Here is a 24266-nt window from a genome sequence, read left to right on the forward strand (position 1 = left end):
AGTTTAGACTAACCCTTTATTTTGATGAAATCAACATCAGAATTGCTAAAAAATGCAGAAATTGACACTTGAAATTGCATAAAATTACTGAAATTTATAGTTTGCGTTGCAAAAAGTTGAAAACGCCATTTTTAAAATTGCTTAAAATGCTGAAATAGGCCAATTTTATAAAAATCGCTTCTTAAAAGTGGCTTTAAAATTCTGAAATAAACACTGAAATTGAAATAATTGATAATTTATTCAGATAAAATTTGTTTAAATGGTTTAAGATTCGAATCCAAATTGCTGAAAAATGTCGAAATTTGCACTTAAAATTGCTGAAATTGATACTATAAATAATAATTAATAATAATAATTATTGCTTAAAAAATGCTAAAATTGTTAGATAGGAAATCGCTTAAAAAGGCTGATATTACCACTTAAAAATGCTTAAAATAAAATTGACTTTATAATTGCTTATAAAAAGTTGAAATTAATAGATAAAATCGCTTAATAAAGCTAAAATCCATTAAAAAATTGCTTAAAATGCTAAAATTTGAAATCTTTAAAATGCCGAAATTGGCTGAATTTATAAAAATTGCCACGTGAAAGTGGCTTTAAAACGCTGAATTTGGACGCTTGATCGCTTAAAGACGCTGACATTGAAATAGAAATAGTCTAGATTGTTAATTTGTCAAATAGTATGATAAAATGCTTAAAATTCTGAAATCGACACTTAAAAGTGGCTTTAATTGTGGCTGAAAATTCGTTTTAATTGTATTAAAAGTGACTTAAACTAGAGATTGTCTAGATTGATAACTTTGATAAAATTAATTTTAATTGTTATAGAAATGTTAAAATCGACATAAAATGCTAGAATTTGCAAAACGATTTGCAGATTATTTCTTTTAAATGTAGAAAAAACAAGTTACCGAGCATGTTTCATTACAAATCGCTGCTAAATGAATCGTCAATATAAACTTCTTCAAAATATTCTCAGTGATTTTATGTCGTTCTTCATTATGTGGTGTTTTGTTCTCTACGTCAGCTGTAATTTATAAGGGTAAACAAAAAAAGGGGGAAAAAAGAAACGTCAAATCCTCACATGATTCTATAAAAATGCCAGTCATGGCCAATCCTCAAACCGATAATCAATGATATACAGGGTGTTTCATCATATATACGCAAGACTGGTAGCTCGTCCAAAATATGAAAAAAAAGTTTCTATTAACGTACGTTTTGAAATGTTGCATTTTAGAGAAACAGGTTATTGTTACTTTTGTTACAACGTTTACATATACCTATATGTTTTTCAGTATAAAATTAGTTTTTTGAGGTTTTGGACGAGTTACCATGTCCGGAAGTCCTGTGCAGATATTACAAAACACCCTGTATGAAAAGACACCCAGAAATGAAAACTGAATTGCTGCAGATTTACGACCCCCCCTACTCTTAAGTGGGTTATCAATTTTCCCTACTTCACAAAGGAGTCCAGAGGTTTTCCATTTGAAATAGCTGTTTACAGGGTCTTTTAGGCAATCAGAAGTATTGAAATTTGATAATTGGCACTAGCCATACTTTAGATTACAGCGCCTTAAAAATTTATGGGCAAAGGGGGAGATTAAGAGGTGTAAAACTGCGCGTATATGAATAGTGAAAGATAGCGATCGTAGCCAGCAGCGTTATGAAAAGGTATCAGCAGAAAATTGCATTGTGACGTAGAGACAATGGAAAATTTAAATAATGGAAAGAAATTAGGCGGGGACGTGTTAAGATATTGACAAGGGAAAATAAAATATCTTAAGTCTTGATAGTTTTAAAACTTTGGGGGAGAAGTTCGTTTTGAAGTATAAAGTTGTGATTTAAGTGAAGGTTCGTTAAGAAGACGGGGGGACGCGAGAAGGGGGTAGGAGAGGACCGCGGGGGAGGAAGGGGTTGTGAGTTTTGTTTAGCGAAATAAGAAAAAGGAAAGAGTGTACGAAGGGTGAAAAAGAAGGGCGTCTCATAAAAAGAAAGCCTGCCGGCGTGCGGATGATTTCTTAGTGCATTTATGCAAAGCAGAAGGAGAGAAGAAGACGCGCGCTATCCTTATTTCGAGTAATTAGTGGTCGGCGAGTCGAGAGAGAGGGTAGAGGAGCGTGTGTGATTCTAAATACACGCCCGCCCCTTAATTTATATCTAAGGGTAAAACAGTAAGAGTAAAGACGTAGTGGGGACAGTCTTGCAAGAGGGGAAGTGGAGGCGCTTGCGTCTTGGCCGTTCACGAGGCTTTGTCTAATCGGATTCATTAACAGCGAAACGGGAATTATGCGTCCATTGCTAGTCGGCATATTTTTGAACACAGTCGGACTTTCAACCCCTCGAAGAAAACGTTATCCTGCCGGGACACGAGACGAAATCAGGTGCGCGCCCCCAAAAACCACCCCCAACCCTTACAATATGTGTCATGTGTATGCGTATATGTGTGGAATATGCGCTCTCAAAACATCATCTCGCAGCTTCTTTAGTTTTTGGTGTTTAGTGGTTGTTCCTCGTGCTCTGCTACTCGCATTAGTTTGATTTTCGCGCGCTTTCGCGAGCCATGTGGTCCATTGCAATAACAATCTCTTTCGCGCGATCCCATTGGCCGACACACACGTGCTCACACGCTCTCTACCTCACGCAATTCGCCTATCTATGACAGTTTGTGTTTACATACTGTCCTTACAATATGTTGCAACTGACCACCCGGTTCGTCTTAGTTTTTATGTTACTTTTATTATTTTTTACAAGTATTGTTGTATTTGTGTTTATCAAGTCGGTAAGTGATTCATGTATAACCGCATGTCTAGGCGATTAAGTGGCAACTTGCAATCTTTCACAACTGAGGAATATATGATACACCTTTATTTATTATTACGAAAACTACGGTTAAATACACAGAGCAAAGAAAACTATTGTTTTTTTTAACTTGAGGAGAAGATTTAAAAAGTCGAAAATGGCATTTACTTAAAAATATGTCAATTTGTCAAAAAAATCATTAAAAAATCTAGTAAGTCATACCTTAAAATCTCTGAGTGGATTTAGCAATTTCTCTATTGCAACATTCATAATCATCTTATAAATAGTTTCGAAATGAAATATTATGTCAATTTAAACTAATTAATTTAATCAAAAAATATTTTTACTTACCTTAATCATACGTGGTTTACGTGACAAAAATCTTACTAACTACAGCTACGTCATTTACCATAATTAATAACATCCTAATTACACAAAATAACATGCATTTTGCAAGTTCTAAAATAAGATGTTTTGAAATCAAAATTTGAGGATTTTTTGTTTATTTAATGTGTTTAATGTGTAATGCGCAGAGTAACATAAAAAACGCAATATACATCCCTTCCTACTACATCTATTTTTTTCTAAAAATTCTCACTATAACTAATACAAAATGTTTGACTTATAATTTAAAATTAGCATTTTCTAGAATTATTATAAATGCATATTTTTAAGCCTAATTTGCATTTAATTGGTAAAATAAAAATAAATATCAATATTAAATTTTTTGCTGAATTTATTCACCTTTGCTTGATTTTTCTCACTTTTTGCTTGATTTTCAATGTCACGTGTTTTGCTCAAAATGAATATACCAATTGATTATCTCTGGTTATATCTCACGCAGATAGAGAAGGATAAATATTTAAGTAAATTTTGGAAAAAATTGGTTATGAACTTTGGCTGATTTCTCTCCAAATATCATTAATTAAAATAAGTACAGAATCCACTAAAGTCAGTAATTATTAGTTTTTTATTTTAGTGACAGAAAGAAAGTTTCAGTCATGCAATCTATCTATCTATAGTTAATTAAATAATAATATATAATATATCTTACCTACTTAACAACAAATTAGGTATCGCAGAAATTTCAATTTTCTGTTAGAAGCAATAATTATTTTCTTCTTGTAATTACTTATCAAAAGTCAAGTGATTTGTCACTGTTGTCAGTTGTGTAAACTGTCAATATAAAAATTTACAATAAAAACTATAAATGTTTGAATCCACAATAAGAATATTATTATTATTATCTCATGAGAAATAAAAATCTAATTTAATTGAGGAAACAACTGAAATAGCCGGAATAATCGATTGATATACATACGTCTTATTATAATTTTTAAAGTTTTTTGTAAAGAGGAAACACATAACAAAGTATGACATAATATTCTCAACCCAACCTAGTTATAGCAAAAGACCAGTCATACCAATTTTATGACAATCAATTGAGGGCAAAAGTTCTAAAAAAAAACACGATTTTGTATTATATAGAATTTTTAGAAAAGTGGTGTGGATGAAATGATTGAAAACTAGTCTTTTCAACTGAAACTATTTTATTTTTTAATTTTGATTAGTCATTAGACAAAGTAAAACTTGATTGTTTATATAAATTTTACTGATCCAATCATTGGTCACAGGCGTAGAATTTACCCAGGACATCACGCACTTTATTATTTATATGTAATATTATTATTTTGAAAAAAATATTTTAAAATAAATTGAGTCCAGTTGAATGCTGAAAATGTTTACCTATTTATATCCAAATGCCAAAAATGATTTCCTTTTATTTTACGACGATAAACAACTACTCCAGTATTTAGAATAGTGATTGGGTAAATTACTGGTCAAGTAAATTATTTGACTTTATCAGGAAAATTTGACCGATAATTTCCAGTAAATTACTGGTAAATTACAAATACTGTGTTTCTGGCAGTTCAAATTGTGACACCGCTGTTCTCGCTGACTGCACCAAATTTTGTAATGTTTTCTCAAGTTATTGGATTATATTGGAAGAAATTTAATGAGGATTCCCAAAATGTGCTTGAAACAGTAATTTTCTCACTCCAAGTGGGTTTGACAAGCATTTCTGCCTCTGACAAACTGGGCGCAAAAGTTGCAAAAATTGGGGTTTAGAAAAGTTTCTTGCAGTATGCGATACAAGACGTGTTTCTGAGACTTATGACAGTTTTTTTCACAGTGGTCGCGTGACTGCTTAGCTAAATTATCCTCGAAAAAGCAAGCAGTCACAAATGTCAAAACTGCCAAAATTTGCTAAGAATTTGCAAGAATTACGGTAACATAATTTTCGGAACTGTCATTAAATTACTAGTAAATTACAAATGGTTTAAATAATAATATCTTCAGATTTGCGTCATTTTTGTCATCTGAAAAACATAGTTATTATTTGTCATAATTTAAACATGAAATAATAAGAAAAACTGACAAAAAATTTTTTAGAAAAAGCTGCTTGTTCATGAAAAAGGTTGTTTACTCTTTATTTTAGATTATATTAAATACATTATCAAATAAAGCAGTGTAATAATTTTTGCCTAAACATACAAATCCATAACTGAATAAAAACACATTGACAGTAAACGCAAAATAAATAATAATGCAAGTTTAAACTCCAAAGTTAAAAAAATTGCGTAGCAAAGAAATTAGTTTAGCGAAGAAATGATTATATAAATAACGTGGAAACAAAGCAAATCAATCAATATTATTTTTTGACAAAATATAAGCTAGGAAATCTGTTTATTGCACTTTTGTACGAAAAGTCAACAACAACACCACTAAAAATGTTGAAACACCCTGACAAATCCCCTTCAAAAACAAAGCCGGCTTAATTACCAAACTTAACCTTTTCCGACTCGATATTAATACGAAACGTTACAAAGCAAAAATCCGCACTAATTTAGGGGTGTTACAAATCCATTTTTACCTCTCTATACATACACACGTACACATAGTAGAATGGCAACAAAAGAACGGACCGCATACAGGTTCTATAGAGAAAAGTAGAGAACCTTTAACAATCCGGTCCGAAACATGCAATCCCTACATTTGTTTTACATATATTTGGCACTTACCAAAATATCTACGCTGATAATATCGTGTAAGAATATATATGTATGATAATGAAAAGGAAAGAAACAAATCAAGAATGGAGGTAATGTATTACACGGCGATTTCCAAGAATGTGAAGTCGGTTGTTTGTACGATATTTGCATGCAAGTTAAATATCCAGAGCCGACGCGACGGCTATTTAAAGGGTTGGAACGCGATCTTGATTGTTTCAAAAGGGGTGAAAGGGGGGTAAATTGGTCGCACAGTTTGCTAAAAAATTAATAGAGCTTGAAGTTTAGATTTAGTAATAATTTCAAGTGTTTGTAACGTACCTAAGACTATCATTTATGTGTGAATTCTTAAAATATTCATGATGATCAATATAAACACTCTAAACTCTTGAATTAAGCAATGAACACCAGTTAATGGTCGTAAACGTAAATTTTCAATTAGAAAAACCGTGTTTCATCTTTTTTGTTTTTTTTAAAAACTTTTTTTCTTTCCAGTCACTACCAACCGGCACAAAAAGCAACATTTTCAGAATAGGTTCTGAAACTCTAATGGAAAAACTGTACTGATGGTAGAAAAAGCTTTTTCTTTGCTAAGTTGAACATCATTATTAGACACTAGACTTACCTTCTTTAATACAGATTGACAAACAATTGATTGGCAGAAATTGTTTGTCTCTATCTATTATAGTTTGGCAAATATAAAGTACAAAATAAAAAATTCACTTATCCAAATACATTTTTTCGATTGGACACCGTTTCCAGTGGTGGATTCAACTCATTCACAGAATTGTATACTTAATATATTATGAATTCCATTTTTAATCTTAAAAAGAAACACGTGACTTTAAAAGAGATCAGTCTAAACGTAAAACCGTCGCGTAATTCAGTGTAAAAAAAATCACGTGATCTTTGATGACTGTCCGTTTTCTGAGATACGTACAATACACTTTTTTAAAACCCTGTATATTCTGCATTTTTAGAAAGAAAGGTATCAAAATTTTCTTTCCAATGACGTATGAGACTTGCTATTTTGGACAAGATGTATGAGTATTAAACGAACTATACAGGGTGAGTCAGGGTTTAAGGGCCAAACCTATACCATGCCTAGAGAATTGGATTTTAAAAGCAGAAAGTTGTGTCCGCAAATGCGCTGTTACCGAGATACAGGGTGATAAAGTTTCAGATTTTTTACATAACTTCATTCATTCTTGAAATAACAATATTGATTTTTCTACACTATACACAACTCTTTAGGATCTCCACAATTTCAGTGTACACATTATTGTAGTGAAAATGTACAAGGTGATACTTTTTCAGGGGACCATCTCTATTTTATCTTCCCAACCTTTTGTGTAGTACGCCATCGATCATTTATTTCCAAAAATCTGAATTATTTCTTTAATTTAGAAACTTTTTTGTCTCCCGCATTTTTTCCGTATCTATCGCCGTTTTCGAGTTATTTGCAAAAGGATTATTAGGACTTCAAAATATTGCTAGTCCTACTTTTATGCTTAATGGAAAATCCTTGTAAAAATAAGAATTAATTGAGAAGAGGCAAGAATGAATGAAGTTATGTAATAACAGTTTTAAAAAATCTTTTCTGCTTAAAATTCAATTCTCTAGGCTCTGGTATAACTTTGACCCACCCTGTATATTAAGTTAATTTCAGCATTTTTGTCTACCTGTATTTTATTTTATGTGATGTTAATAATAAGATCTTCTGGTAAAGCTTGCTATGACCATTTGTCAGCTGGTGTCACATGCCCTCCGGCTGAGATGTCACAATTTTGTAAAAAACCATATAAAACTAAAGTGTGCCTAAAGTTATATGTCATTGAAATAGTAATTTTAAAATCTTTTCAAAAATGTAATTATATACAGTGTTCAATTTAAAAAAATGTTTAATCTCTGTTTGCGAAGATGATTAAAAATGTATTCTTAATTGAGAAATCAAATAAACAGTTATGGTTTTTTGATTAAATGTTCTTTTTTTTTGAAAAATAAAATGAGTGCGGAAAAGTAATTCCACACTAGGCGGTAAAGTTACTTTTCCACACTCATTTTTTCTCCGCTTGAATATCTCATAAAAAGGTTGATGGGTATTTTCGCTCTACACATATAAACTTCAAAATTGCAGGTTTATTATACATTTATTGTAAATTGATCTTGCAATGCGGAAAAGTAACTTTACGGCACTAGTGTGGAGAAGTACTCCTTCCCGCTCTCAAACGAGTGCGGAAAAGTGCACTTTACCGCACCCAAGTAGGAAAAACATGTGATTGGGAAAATCGTTTCGAAGAAAAGTTAACATTTTTGGAAACGTATCTGCCAAAGTTGCCAGATAACAAAACCGTGTTTGCTATTAAGTTTTCTGTATATTTTTATCAAACAAGTAGTTTGCATTCAAAAGCTTCCAATTTGACCCACCCTACTAGTTAAATTCTAAGTTTCTATAGAAATTACTGTGGCAAAAATGAAAGTAAAATAAATAACATAAAAATAGAAAGGTACATTTTTTTATTGTGGATTAAACATTTCAAACATTTGTTTTTCTGTTACATTGTTACGTTTTATTTTCATCATATAGCACTCTAATATTTCAGAAACATCACTTTTAAGAAAAAAAATCCCGTATAAAAGATGTATTATATATTTTATATTTTTATTAAATTAAATATTTTTACTTCTTAGGTGCAGCTTTAATTTGACATCACTTATTTGTTACATGTTCCATACCGAAACTAAGCAGTTTGCTCAGAAATGTTGTGTTTTGATTTTACTTATGTACTTATTTACCAACCGTTTTATGTGGAGATGAAAACTGTTTGTTTTTGTCTTGGTAAATATAAATGAAAAAAAGGTTTATTTTGCAAACTATAGATTTTAGGTAAAGAACATGTAATAACCTAAACGGCAGTTTAAGATAGTAAATCAATACAATCCCGTTTAAAAATGCAAGTTTGATATTGGCTTTTATGGTGCACTCAGTATAATTCTAATAAATTTATTTTAGGGTCACCACTTTCAGTACAACATATCTAATAAATGATACTGTTTTGGAAAAATGTCCAATATTCTAGACATCTTTAGCATCAAATTTAAGAAGAGCAATTTTAAGACTAGAACGAGATATAAACTATTTTCAGTTTTGGCATTTCACCTATAAAAACATGACAAAAAAACTTGTTTGATATGCCTAAACTGAGATAAAACATTAAATATCTGAATAAATCGTGTCTTAAGTCTTTCGTTTCAAACCTTCAACATGATTTAACGTCTTTGTGTGTTTTAATTCAATCTGTGATGGCAACGTGTCAATCACCTAATCGGGTTCCATAACTACTGCAAGTGAGTAAACGAAAGTTTCTAGACGTTATTAAAAGTACAACAAGCGTTTTGAGGCATTTACATATCTTTAAGGGGTTTCAACACACGAAATCCACAAATAAACATTAATATTAATTTTATTCGGCCGTATATACGAGTCGAGTTAAAGTTTCAGGTTTAAGTTTTGTTGTAGAAACTAAATTTTATCGCCATGGTTAAATACTTTATATATGTGGCGTGCTGGTGTCGAACGTTGGCCTTATAAATTTAATTTGCTTTATGAATATTTCAACCCCCACCCCCAGTTTCTTACATGTATTAGGGCAATTAGTCCGTCTTCAAGTTTAGAGCGTGCAGAACAAACAAAGCTTAATTAAAAAGGTCTTAAAGTGGGTAAAGAACTAGAAAAAGCCTAATGGCTACTACGGTCATCTCACAAATCATGTAAACAATTAAGCGATCAAAATTCCTATTAGGTTTGGAGTGTAAGAGGGTGTGCATAGTCACGAATGTCTAAGGGGTGATTCTCTGATAATTGAATATTCCATACTTGTATTTTAATGTAAAGTTTACAAAATTTTTCTTGTAAAGCAACTTAAAATTAAGCGATTACCATAAAATATACAATTAGAGTTTGCTGGTAATTTCTGGAGAAACAGCCCCCACGGAGCAAACATGCAAAGTTAGAGGGATCGCGTGCGTATGTGACATATTCGACCGAGCACGTACGAAAACATTTTAGGGACAGAGAAAAGGATCTGTGCAACGTGGTTGTTTCCCAAAGTGGGGGAGAGAAACTACCCTTAACGAGGGCCGAAACAAGAAATTCATAATGACTTAAATTAAAACGGAGACGGCGAACGATTTGTAATAATACGTGTGTGTATGGGGTATCAGAGTCAGATTGGGTCCCATATACATGTATACGAGCCCTTTTGGCATAGGACATTAGCATGAATAATTGAATGCTGGCTTGGTCATGTTTAAGGCGATTTTCAACGTAAGTCCTTTTATAGAAAAGACCCTTTGAATCGAAATCTGTTGTTTGTAACAAAAAGAATCAGAAATCAAAAAATATATTTCAAATTGATGGAAAGGGAAGTGTTAATTAATTTCATTAGTTATAACTAAATAGTTGAGAATGCAAATAAGAGAACTTATTGACTATACCGAAAATCAAACAAAACAAAGGTTAGGTTAGGTCAGCGATTACTCGAAACTGCATGTAACTCCCAAAAATTTGGAATTGACAGACGCTTCTAGATACATTTTGAAAACGCCAGAAGCCTCTATAAATACTTCTGAACATTTTTCTATACTTGCCACAAGTGTTAGAACCTTGCCAGTTAAAATCTTTTGAAAATGCCAGAAGTGTCTGAATGGTAACGAAAAACTTTCAGAAATTGCCAGAAGTTTATACAAATGTACAAAACCCTAAACATTTTAATATTTTTTTTAATTGTTAATAGGGTCCAGATTTTGGCAACGTCAGAGACTCTCTAAATACTACAAAAACTTTCCATAAATTAGATACTGGAAGTCCCTACAAGTGTCCTTAACCTTACCCGATATTATTGTAACCTAACCTAACCTTACAAGAATTTTCTAAAATTGCTAGAAACCCTTAGAATCATTACGTACATACCAGAAGCATCTAGTGAAAACCTTCCAGAAACTGCCAGAAACTTCTTCTAGTATTTAAACCTTCGAACAATTTTCCTAACTTGTCAAAGGCTGTTAGAGTCATTTGGAATAGCTGGATGTCTCTAAATAAATACTAATGAAAACCTCCAAAAAATGGCCAGTGGCTCTAGAAATGCTATGAACCTTCCAAGAAATTTCTAAAAAATACCAGAAGAATTTAGATACTAGTGAAAACTTTCAAAAAATTGCTAGAGAATTCTATTAGTATTCTAAAGGTTCGAACAATTTTCTTAACTTGCCAAAGATTTCTAGAGTCATTTTAAACAGGCCAAATGTATCTGAAATCTTCCCAAAAATTTTCATTCGAATATTCTGAAATTGCTGAAAGCCTCTAAAAGCAGTGGAAAAACACCTGAAGGTTCAATAAACTAGTAAAAACAATCCAAAAATTGCCAGAGACTGACACCAGTATTCTAAACCTTTGCAAAATTTTCTTAACTTGTCAGAAGCTCTTAGAGACAATTTGGAAAGGCCAGAGGTCTCAAAATACTAATAAAAACTTCTCAAAAATTGCCAGTGGTCTCTAGAAGTGTTCTGAATCTTCCAAGAATTTGCTATAAACCTCTAGAATCATTGTGAAAATACCAGAAAAATTTAGCTACTACTAAAATGCCTCCAAAAATTGCCAGAGACCTCTACCAGTATTCTAAACTTTCGAACAATTTTCAACCTAGTCAAAGGTTTCTATTTTATACCTTAGATTGTCTTCTACATTCTTCTAAAACTTTTTAAAAACCACCAGAAGTCCCCATATACACTAGAAAAATCTATAATAAAAATGATAAATGGGTTTTGAATATGAGTGTTTTCACTTTTCACTTCAAACTTTCCAGGAATTTAAAAAAATCTAATTTTTAAGTTTTCAAGACAACTAGAAAATTGATGTTTTTAATTTGAAGTTTTGCCTTCACTTATGGTTGTTTTGAAGTTAATTTGTATTATCATAACATACAAGATTTTTCAATTCATTGATCATCTTTAGACCATATTCCAGAAAAGTCATTTTAAGAATGTTATTTATTTTGATTAGTTTCACTCAATATTTGAAACATTTTTACCATAATTTGGGGTTTTATCTAACATTTTTCATCTTTATTACAGTTTCCATATTTCAAAAAAGCGAGTTTAAAAATAAATTTTTTGAACTAATTTAGTTGTCCTTGAATACTTTAAATAACTGATGAGCGAATACACCCACGTTACCTCAACATTCCCAAAATACTACCCTTCTAATTGATTTGACTAAACGGAACAATTAATTGCAATGTTTCATTTTTCTAGAAATTCAAAATTCAAAAGGAGAAAGAAGAAAGATGACAATTTGAAGAGCAGCAATCCGACAACGCCAAAATGACGGAATCTCACTACTCGTTGAGATGGAATAACCATCAATCGCACATGCTGTCCTCTTTTGGAACCCTGCTAGAAAACAAGGCGTTGGTCGACGTCACATTGGTATGTGCAGAAGCATCAGTTCTTGCCCATAAAATGGTACTGAGCGCATGCAGTCCATTTTTTCAAAAAATTTTTGCTGAGACGCGCTGCGAACATCCAGTCATTGTTCTGAAAGATTTTAACGGGTAAGTAAAAATGTTAAGAAAACATCAGAATGTAATCTTTTTCTTGACAAAATTCAGCAAAAGCCTAAAAATGTGAACTTGGCAATATCAACTGAATCCAGTCTTGATAAAAAAACCGTATGTTATACATCAATTAAAATGATTATGTTATTATTTTAGATGGGAAGTTGACGCCCTCATCAGTTTTATGTACAAGGGCCAGGTCAGCGTGGGGCAAGAACAACTCCAAAGTCTAATCAAAGCTGCCGAAAGTCTTCAAGTTCGTGGATTGGCCAATCAGGATACGTTCGCAGTGGACAAAGATACGAGCAGCATTATGAACCAAACACCGACTCCATCCACGTCTCCGAACGATTATGATAGACAATTTTTTTCGAGTAGCAACAAATTTTCGATGCACGGGATGACGATGGGGACATCCTTGGAAAGATCCTCTCCTTTTTCCCCAGTACACAACACGCTCGAACCCCCGGTGAAACTACCTCATATGTCGAAATTGAGTTTTCCGGAAACGCTCTTGCCTAGATCGGATTGCCAATCACCCATACCAAGACGTAAACAAGCTAGGTAAGTAAGATATAAAGCTCTCAGTTACTGGAATTAACTAAACTTCATAAAAAATTGGGTACCTAAATAGCTATTTTGATTAATACTAATTAGTAAAATCTTATTATAGACCAAGAAGACGATCAGGTGAACTAAGTGGGCCCCAAGACTTATCAACAAGTTCATTAAAACCGAGTTCGCCCCAACAGTCCGAGGACAGAGCCGAGAATCTTTGCATGAAGAAGAAAGACGAAAGAACAACAATCAAAGTGGAGGAGCGCAAATCTTGCAGTCCGGAAATATCGATGCGCAGTCCCGAAATGGATTTGAGCGTCCAAAGTGGCGGCAAGGAATTTTCGCCGACACCTGTTTCGGCACCCCAGCCCACCATCAGGTTAAAGCAGGAGATTGATAGTCAGTTGTCGTTTCCGCCTATGCCCACAGTTTCAGCTCTCGCCATGACGCCCCCGCACAGTAAATGTAAGTATTCAATTATTGGGTGCCGGAGTGGTACCGCGAACATCCAACAGTACCGTACCATATCGTAGGCACGTGCCCGATAAGATCTTCCGGTTTTTTTCTCAGCGCCAAATACGTCGTAAACTACAACCGGCTACAATGCTGAATACAACCATAATTATTTTATTTTCTGATGATGTGTTGGTGTTTATTATGCTTCAAGCTTTAATACAGAATGTCAAATGAAACACTTTTCAAGTTAACTTGTGTTTTTACTGGTTAGGCTGACTTGAGTAAATTTCTTAATCATGATTTTATGATACTTATTGAATGAAAATCCATTAAGGCAAAGTTGTCACTTTTTTTAACTTTTCTTTTAGTAGAACCATACCAATTATTTGTTTCAAAAAAATACTGAAAACTAAAAAAAATCGACTGCAGCTAATTGTTGAAATACCGTTCAAATGGTTCTTAAAGTCAGTAGAGTTACAGAAACTAGCATGTAATAATAGCGATTACTCACGGAGATGAAGTTTAATTAGCGAGTGAGTAGCAGATAGATAGAGAGATAGCTGATTGATACAAAACTACAAGACAATAGGTCTGTTTGCAGAACGAATCTCCAACTAATAATCAGAGGAATATGTCCAGCTATTGGCCATTTTCGATTTTCAGTTGGAAACCAGTTTAAAATTGCCTCTACGAACAGACCTATTAATACAGTGTTTTGGTGGTCACGTCACGTGATCAACTGTCACATTCGTTTTAATAGACTGACACATCATTCTAAAAAAAAAGTTCTATCTTTGTCGAAAACATTGATTGTCAGTAAATCTTTCTTTTATCATTTCGTATGGGTAATTATAAAGTTTCCATATTCGTATAAAAAAATGGAGTTAATTTCAGATTCGAAATGTATTCATTCCTCACTCATTAGTAAAACAAAAATAAGGTAAAATGAATGGTGCCAAAAATGCAGAAATGTAACCTATTCAAACAAAAATAGTCGTTTTTACCCCAATTTTGGAAATATAATTTACACCCAGAAAAAAAGCTACAGTGATGCATAAAAATATTTAAATATTTTTATTGTTACAATTAAATTATTAATGGAATTTGTATGGTTGTAAGAAAGAAACGGTTGACTTATAAGTATCTCAAAGCTCCTTGTATATTTTTTCTCATCTAACTATAACCATAACTACTTCGGTTATTTTTCTATTTACCAGTCAGACGATAACCCCTGACAGTTATCACGTGACTGCGCTTATCGTACACAATGGAGTGTCACGTGACAATTATCAAATTTAAGTCCGTTTGATCTAGCGAGAAATAATCGAACATAATTCAGGATTTCCCTTCAAGGGAGTAGTATGGACCAAACCACATCAGCATTTTACTGTTTGTTATTGACAGTTGAACCAAATTATGGTTTTTCCAAATTTTTGAAATACAAGAGTTAAGTTTTGGTTGCGATTTACAAAAATTTGAGAATTGTCTGGCTCTAACGACCATAGACATATTCAAAATAGACGACCAAATTTCCTAGAATATTTACTTTGAAATTTGCAAAATTTACTAGGAAGTAATTTAAATATATTGCTTCTGCAAGATGGTTTTTTGGTGTAACAACGATGTAAGCTAGGATATCACTATCTCAGTTTTTTAAATTTTGCCCTAGGGTTAGGTTAGGTTAGGTTAGGTTAGTCCATCTTTATATTATAATGTGGTTGCATGGTTTCAAACTAAACAAATGCACATTTCTAGAAAGTTATACACTAGAATTCTTATAACTCTGGGTTTTTTACATGAATAAGAATTCTTTACGAATAGGTGACTTAGATTAGGCTGATTTCTAACATTTAGCTAAAAATGAAAATATCTGACATGACACGATTTCTAATAATTCTAAAAGATAGTGAATAGACTATAGCAACTGTTGATATTCACAATTCCCGATTTTTATGAAAGTGTATCTAAGGTTTAGTTCTACCAACCAACTTGCAATTGAAAAATGTGTATTTTATGGATTGTTCACTTTGTATTTTATTTTATTTTTTTGTATTGGGTGTGTTAAGATATAATGTCAATGTACTGGTTGACCCAATAAGACTGTACGTCGTATGACTTTGGGGTTACAAAAATTACTGGGTAAATTGGCCATGAAGAATCGCTGGAAAATATTTTCAAGTTCTTAAAATTACTACCAGACTTGCCAACTGCCATCTTAAATTTCAATTTCATTCACATTTTCTATAAATTTTGCATAACAAACTATACTAAGTTTTTGAAATACAAAAGTTATCCGGGCTTATGAGCCGTGGTCCAATGGAATTTCTTTTTCTAGTTTTTGTTCACATTTTTAAAGAGAACCAGTTTATCTAGCATTTTCGTAAAACAAAAATTTCGGTTATTTCAAAAAGAAAGATGGTGGGGGCTGTTCAATTGTTTTTGTAATAACCTGCTGTAACTTCTTAGCGATTTGACCGATTTGATTTGAACAAATTTGGTATCCATTAATCTGATTTTTCCAATATTTTAGGTTAGGAACGAGATTTTAAAAAACGGTTTCCACTAGTCTATTTGGATGTTACTTGGGTCCTTTTTCATAAAGGAAAAGTCATACCATTTTGTTTGATTTTTTTGATTAATTTGGAATTTGGGTCATGGTATCAAAACTAGCCCCCTGGCGGAGTAAGATTCAACTATATTATGGTTGATTCTTATTGCCCAAGGAATACTCTTTTCAACGATTGGTCTAACCTTTAAGAAGTTAAAGCGGGTTATTACAAAAACAATTGAACACCCCCCACCAACTTTGTTTTTGAAATAACTGAAATTTTTCTTTTACGAAAATGCTAGATAAACTGGTTCTCTTTAAAAATGTGAACAAAAGCATTGCAGTTTGTTATGAAAAATTTATAGAAAATGCATTTTTCAAATTTAAGATGGCAGTTGGCACCTCACCTCTCGTGGTCATTTTTAGAACTTGAAAATATTTTCCAGCGATTCTTCATGGACAATTTACCGAGTAATTTGTTTTATCCCAAAGTCATACGACAAACGGTTTCCGAGATATGACCGAGAAACAGTTTTATTGGGTCACTCGGTACTAACACTTCAAATGTCCAAGCTAAGTATTGATGATTAAATATCATGCAATGTTTGCATTGCACTGCACATTAAGAAATTGACAGGCGTGGTCAGAAAAAATTCCTGGTGTCATTTAACTGTGACAATGTCGCAATATGGCAAATTATTGTTTAAATAAACATTACTTGTCGCTGCACTGATTAATTGCAGATCAACAGTGAAAAAGTGTAAATTTGATCGACAGGCATATTCGGTCCAATTTGATTAGAATCCAATGTAGACCGCAATGACGACAGGCACCCGTCGAACGGCCGTTCGAAAAGTAATAACGTTCAGGCTTGAAGTACAAATTAATCATTAAAAACTACTTCAGAACCGCATACAAGCATAATCATGCCCGGGTACAAATGCCCAGCCCACCCTTAAACAAACGCGGCCGTGACTTGCGAGAACGTCGGCGGCTGTCGACTTGTCGACTTGTCCAAATAAACCAAAACAAAAGATGCCAGCAGCGAGAGCGATTTTTAAACATAATCTCGACTTTTTAAAAGTCTTGTTAACATCGCACCATTAATAGTTTATGCAAATGGCGTTCGGCTCGCGCGATAATTGGTAACCGGGCGGACCATGACTCACATACAAATTTTTTTAAAACCAACCCGCTCTAAGAAGGCAGAGGTGGACTTTGGAGGTGCCTACATAATAACGAACACGCAGTTTATCGTGTTCGTTTATGTGCTTTTGTTTTGTCGATTTCAATTTTTACGTCAACCGATCAATTTGTTTTTTTGTTGAAAGCAGCAGGTAGAATGTGCTAATGTCTTGTCGTAATTTTTACCACTGTCTATGGAATCAGGTGGATTTTAATTCCAATTAACTGATTCTGGGTTATAAACAGAGTAGGTGTATAGCGTGAGCTATAAACTGCAACCAATCAAAACTTTTCTTGATAAATTTTAGCCTACCATACGCTTTTACTGGTCATAATTGTTACTTATGACTTTCTCGTGCAACTAGTTCAAAAACTAAGTAGTAAGGAAAAATGCAATGTCTACAAAAAATCCTACAAAAGACTGCTCAACATGTCTTCAAACCCGTTGGACAACCAAATATTCAGTAAAATCTGTCAATTTTAGATGGATATAGTATTTATATAACACGCCAGAAAATGTATAGAAACTGTATTCATTATACCTTTTCAAATAAGAAGGTACTTTTGACGTACACTTTTAGTTTTCAACGGGACACTCCGTATTTTATTGGAGATAGTATTGTCTCATTAAAGAGCCAATAAAAAATGTATAACACTTTTTCTAATTTCAATACTTTTGTGGAAAATCACAAAAACTTATTATTATCTTGCTTTACTAACAATCATAGAAACTATCATGTAACTGTCATTCTTTTTGTTAAAACGTTTTGTTTACTACAAGTGAATATACAGTAAATATGATTGAGCATCTTTTATGTATCTTAGTTATACCACCCATACTTACAACTGTACTTAGTATTATTTTTTATGATTTTTTGTGAATAGTATCGCCATTAGAAAAACATTTGGAATAGATGGTTGATTGGGTCCCTTGATGTACCTTTCATAAATACAATGTTTTCTCTGAAATGTACAAGAGTGAAGAGTCTTAGTGTCTAAATAGAGTTGAGAAATATGTATACCACCACTAATCAGCACCGTATGGCTGGCTGTATGGTGCTGAATAGTTTTTCTAAAACAATCCACTCTTTTAGAAAATATGGACCGTTGTTATACTAATATCCAAAATTGGTTGATTGGTTAAACAGTTCTTCAAAATTGATCAAAGTTTTCTATCGAATTTTAATACAGTTTCGTATGAATCTGAACATCTGCCTTATTTGACTGACAAGGTATGAACTTTTATATGTCTATGGATAGACAATAAAATGGGCTTTCCACCGATATGCAACATTTGTTGATTGGTTAAGCACTTAGTTCTGAGAGAAAAAGGCTAGAAGGCTTCAAAATTTAAATAAGTCAATGGTAAATTGACAACAATGACAATTAAGTAACTCAATCGTAAATTGTCATGTTTTTCACTTAATTTTCAAGGTAAAAATATAGGTTAATAATATAATATCATAAAAATTTGATTAACAAAATAATGAAATTGTAGTCAAGTTTCAGATGGAAAATGTTGGAAACCGATCATAAATCATGAAAATTTACTTTGAAAATTACTATTTATTTTGAAAATTTTAAATTTGTTTTGAAGCTTTCTAGTCAATTACCTTTTCTTTACTTTCTAAAATTTTGATCCTAAATACCTACTTAGGTGTCTAGAGTTATTTTTAAACATTTTTAACCTATCCTCACCTAACAAAAAATGACAGATTTAAGGCAGAATTAAGATATTGAGAAAAAGAAAAAGGGAACGAAAAGATGACATAAAACAAGATGTAAAAAACTCCTGCAATAATGTGAAAAATGCATAAGTTTGTAGTAATATAATATAATAGGTAGTACACCGAATGAAAAAATCAACACCTGGATTAATTCACTAATGAGTTCATTAGTAATACCTGGTCGTTTCATTCCTAATAAAAAATACTGATTGAAAGAAAGAGATAAATAAAAAGAAAGCCCTCTTAAGAACGTATCTATGTAAATAATCTTAAAAAATTCAATTTATAATTTTGTTAATTTCTTATCTTTATAATTGAAAAGTATATCATTATATTCGTTCCTGAATGAACACAGTTTCCAGTCGTTTTGCCAAAATTCTACATGTTATTATAAAGCAACATTTTAAAACTGTGTCAACTCATAACGAAATACAGCACTTAAAATCAAAAAATTCTTATCAAAATAAAATAATCCCTTTACACAAAAATGCTAATTTTCTAAAAATCACCTATAAAATAACATCATAATTTGTACTGACTATATGTTCGAATTCTTTGACTACTGAATTTTAAAAATACATAAGCACCATCAAATTATAGTAAACGACTCAAGTCGATGATTGGAAAAAAGTTAAATTATCAAAAACGTATAATTTCCATATATTTTAAAATCAATACACCACAAAGTCTGAAACTCGTAAAATAATCAGAAACGTAAGAAAATTCACATACAATAATTCCAGGTAATTGGTTGGCTCTACATCAGTACACGTCTTGGAACATTTCGAGCATAAAATATGAATGTAAACTTAGATATACCCATAAGCTATATTCAAATGTATAGTCCGTGTGATTTAACACTTGCTTTCTCCAGTAGGTAATATGCCTATAATTTTAACAAAATTGCTCTTTAAATATTAACAGGTATAGGATCGGGCTGAATTAGATATGCACGTACTTGGCTATTTATAATTGTTAGCTAGGCTTATAAATCATTGATTCGTCTATGATTTCCGGAAGTATTAGTCGAAATTTAGGCGCTTTGACTTTGAAACCGTACTACAATGTGATTGTTTTTTTCTAGTTTTCGGATTGGATGCGCCTTTGGGATTGTTTCCGCCAAGTTTGGACAGCTGCAGAAATCCACTGTTTGATATTGGAGAGCATAGAAATGCCATCGATTCTCCCATGTTCGTCAAGAAGAAAAGTAAGTTTCAACACTTTGGCAATAAATAAATCAGCTAAACTGTACGGGTATTTACAGTGGGCAGACCCAAGGGTCAACATTCAGCCCCACGAGGAGGTCCTCCTCGTTCCTGGACCAATGCCGAACTGACAGAAGCATTACAGCAAGTATGGAACAAGAAGATGACTACAAGTCAAGCGTCCAGAATATTCGGAATCCCGTACAACTCGTTGCTGATGTATGTAAGAGGCAAATACGGAAAAAGCTTGAAACTGGAGCAGTTGCGAAAAGACTGCATAGGAGGCCTACCTCAACAGCCGATGGATATTTTGGGAAACATGAATGGCAATAACAACAACATGCCTAAGGGTAACGATAGGGATCAAGAGTCTTTGCAGAATCCCAGACCGTCAAGTACTGATCAGGATCAACCTCCACCACAACAACATCCGGTAAGATTATACTATTTTTAGTTGAAAATAGTGCGAAATTATATTTTCCCAACAACCTTTTTTTGTGTGGTGAGACAGAAAACCCAATTCGAAACGAAGAAATGTGTAACTCGTCTCAAAAAACATATAGAACATATCTCTATACTATTTATTTTAGTGTCTTATTACATATTTTTGCTATTGTTTTTACTGAATAACCTAACCTAGAAATCCGGCAGTTTAGTAAGAGTATCGTAAGTCCTGTATCTTCAAGATGGGTAAATTGTGATTGGTCACTTGCTGCTTTTTCTTGACCCAATTACAAACAGTGTTGCGATTTACGCAAACGTGGACTTTAGTAGTAGTTTATATTAATCTGTTCAATATGGCTAATAACTAAGTAGAATTGTTCAGTTTCTGTTTAGTGACTTCTGACTGTCGCGTCACATCTTTTATCTCATATCACTAGTAATGTTAGAATCCAAGACTTGATTTAAATTCCCAGAAACCTCTAGGACCATTTTGAAAGTGTCAGAGACCTCTACAGGTGTCTTAAACCTGCACAGAATTTTTAAATTTTCAGAGGCCTCTAGGACCGTTTTGAATGTGCCAAAGACCTCTAAATGCTCTGAGGACTTTCTGAAAAGTTCTAGAGCCTTCTACAACCGTCTTAAACTTTCCCAGAACTATTTTAAATTGCCAGAAGCCTCAGGGATCATTTCGAAAGAACGAAAAAATACAATTGAAAACCTTTTAAAAATTGCCAGAGGCCTCTAAAGTCATGCTGAAATTTGCCTATACAAGTATTCTAAGGGCCATTTACAGCGACATATTTAAAGGTATCCTATTGTACCGTCGTACTCCTTAATAACACACTTCTTGTACAACACTGTATATTGTTTACAAACAATAAACTGAAACTGACTTTTAACCTCGTTATCTGACAACTTCAACTTCACTACAACCATCAACTCAACAACTAACTAACCAGGCCTGGTTCAGCTGCTTATATAGGCTTCCATGGTTTCTAGAAAGTTCCCAAATATTCATGAAATTGACTTTCTCTCTCACACTCATTAAGCTATAACATAAATCTCTCTCTATATAAGCAACGGAGCAAGGATTTTCTAGAACACAGACAAAAGAATGTAGAACGTAAACAAAGCAACGTAACATACAGGGGTAACAACAAATAACTAAAGAAATCCTAACTAATAATCAAAAGTTCGCTTCGCAACACTATTTTCATTGGACTGTGACATTTTGCAGATCAGCTGTCACAGTCAAAGCATAATTTAACTTAACTGGGACCTAGGGCGCCTAAAACCTTTTAAAAATTGCCAGAAGCCTCTGCAAATGTGTGTTCTACACCTTCTAAGAATTGTTTAATTGTTGGTATATAAACTTTGGTTGGTAATATACTATATAATTTATTGTAACTCTTTAAGTTATAACCTAAAACTGTAATCATTTTGACAATAAATCAATATCACATTTAATCACCGACAATTGCTGGTGATTGTGACACAACATTCCGAAGTCACTGAACAGACTATAGCAATTTTGACCAAAAAATGTTTACTTTTACTAATCACTGGTATTGTGTGTGTAAAAAGTAAGTAAACGTTAGAAATATTCTTGCACGCAAATTTATACAGAAAAGTGTGGCTAACAGTGTTTACTAGATAACATAGTACAGGGTGTCCCAATAAGCCATGCTCAAGATTTTGGAAATAAATGTAGCAACACCAAAAATTGATGTAATTAATTGTTACAAAAGCCATCTGAAAACTTGCTTCAAAGCTTCTAACTGGTTATCGATTTGTCCAAATTTAGTGTTCAAAATTATTGTTGATTTCAGTTTGGGTCTCCTAGACTCTCTCTATTCTGTAATCAATTTACCATTGAAACTATGCTCGATTAGTTTCCAGAGTTTATTCTTTCTCTCGGCGTTCTTTTTGTTGTTCTTTTTCTCCCTTTCTGCATTCTTCTTCTTTCTGCTGACGCTCCTCTTCCTCCACTTTTTGAGATTTTAACATCTTAAGCAACTTCTTAATTTCAGCCTTTGCGTTGTAACAATCCTAACCCATTTCTGAAACTAAATTACACTTTACGGGGATACTTTTCAACACTGATGGAACTCAAATTTAAATCACTAAAGTTACTTTGATCACTTCTCACTACTGTATTCTTTGCTTCGCATTGTGTTCGCTATTATTTCTGTACTGTCCACATTTCGTCTGCATTCTGGAAGCTTCTGGAATGGTCCTTTACCTTCAGTAAACGTTTATAGTTTTCCGAACTTTCTAGCCAATACATTTTTGTTAAAACCGGCTCAATAAATTGATTCATGTTAATTTAAAATTTCTAGATTTACATTGTCCTTTTTTGATTTCAGCTTTTCAATCCGTTCGGCCACAACTTCTATCCGGATTTTGGTACTGGCTTCCCGATCCCAGTCAGTATGATTCACTTGCTTCCACAGGGTGGTGATAAAAATCGAGCGGAACACCAATACGGACAAACGGCACCCCATGAAGACATCGAAATGAAATCGAATATGGCGAAGGAAATTGACGAAGAGTCCGGCCAGCAGGACATCTACAGGCCGTCGAATCTTAATTCGGATGATCGACGAGAATTGGTGCACCAAAATGGCCAAGATTAAGGTTATTGTTATTTTTTATTCTATCATTGTTTGTTAGGTAAGTTGATTTTCTAGAAAAAAACTTTGCCCTAGTATATCTAATACTAAGGAAGAGTTTCTTAATACCTGGTTTTAGTTTTGTTTAATAATAATTTTCGTGTTACGTGTGCATAATGTTGGATCAAGTTAAGTTTAGATTTTTGTTGTTCCCTTTTATTGGAGAAATGCTGTGGAGTTGCCACGAAAGGGCCAGAGCACGGTATAATGATTTAGCCTGTTAAAGTGGTATCTCCTTTGGATTTGGAAATTAAAACTGTAGCTAGTGCAAAAGCAGGAATTCCGCTGCACTATTAAGTGACATAAGTGAGCATTTCTTAGGGGCAATATTAGATTATTAGAATTAGAGAATTTTAATTGTAAGATTTTAACTATTTAATTTAGAATTTAGGAGGCATGGACAAGCTAGTAAAAATAACTAGTTTCTGCTGCCTATACATAATCTGAAATAATCAGGCAAAACTAATTATTTCAAATTATGTCTGTTTTCCGAATCTTGGAATGCGGGTCACTTTTTTTTCTGGTGAATTGTATATGTTGAAATATTTCGTCAAATTCCGATAGTTTTATATTATTAATGTGTACATACAGTGATCGTTGAATCACTAAATTTTATCGGAATTTGTTTTTATAAGACTGATATATCATTATGCCAAGATGTTCCGACTACAAGCATACTACAGTTACTACAATTTTATTTTGTAATACAACCACTATCTACAGTTCCTCGATATACAGATTTTTTACCAAATATTTACTGAAAGTTTCTATATACCTTCACACGGTGGCTTTTATTTTCTACTACATAAAAAACCAAAATATTCTGTATAGCTGTGTTGCTCACACTTGCGCTCTTACAGCCTTACAGAATATATCCTTAATAAATAAACAGCTGCGATATTAGTGATTTATTGCAATTACCACAGTTTGTACAGTATACAGATTTTTAACATACATAAGATGGTATTTTTGTTGGTCACAAAACAT

General features: G+C 32.9%; 1 protein-coding gene across 2 annotated transcripts; it reads left to right on the top strand.

Moving 5' to 3' along the window:
• The first annotated feature begins 2259 nt into the window (after nt 1–2259).
• lov (BTB/POZ domain-containing jim lovell protein) lies at nt 2260–23721 on the top strand. Of its 2 annotated transcripts, none has more exons than XM_081995841.1 (7): nt 2260–2381; nt 12183–12481; nt 12641–13048; nt 13158–13507; nt 20043–20165; nt 20223–20596; nt 22974–23721. In XM_081995841.1, the coding sequence occupies exons 2-7, from the start codon at nt 12252–12254 to the stop codon at nt 23241–23243; spliced, it is 1755 nt and encodes a 584-aa protein (XP_081851967.1). In that variant the 5' UTR covers nt 2260–2381; nt 12183–12251; the 3' UTR covers nt 23244–23721. The 2 variants fall into 2 exon arrangements, with proteins under 2 accessions (XP_081851967.1, XP_081851966.1); XM_081995840.1 differs by lacking the exon at nt 2260–2381 and adding an exon at nt 9072–9218.
• Nucleotides 23722–24266: the final 545 nt, after the last annotated feature.

This window comes from Ips typographus, linkage group LG1 (assembly GCF_016097725.1).
Source record: "Ips typographus isolate SLU linkage group LG1, UJ_Ityp_2.0, whole genome shotgun sequence".
Taxonomy (NCBI): Eukaryota; Metazoa; Arthropoda; class Insecta; order Coleoptera; family Curculionidae; genus Ips; species Ips typographus.

What these genes read in the sequence shown, in the direction of transcription:
- lov (XM_081995841.1), top strand. Translation starts at nt 12,252, where the DNA reads ATGACGGAATCTCACTACTCGTTGAGATGGAATAACCATCAATCGCAC. An exon ending in CCAAGACGTAAACAAGCTAG is followed by an intron (nt 13,049 to 13,157) that starts GTAAGTAAGATA and finishes ATCTTATTATAG; the next exon opens with ACCAAGAAGACGATCAGGTG. An exon ending in GACGCCCCCGCACAGTAAAT is followed by an intron (nt 13,508 to 20,042) that starts GTAAGTATTCAA and finishes GTTTTTTTCTAG; the next exon opens with TTTTCGGATTGGATGCGCCT.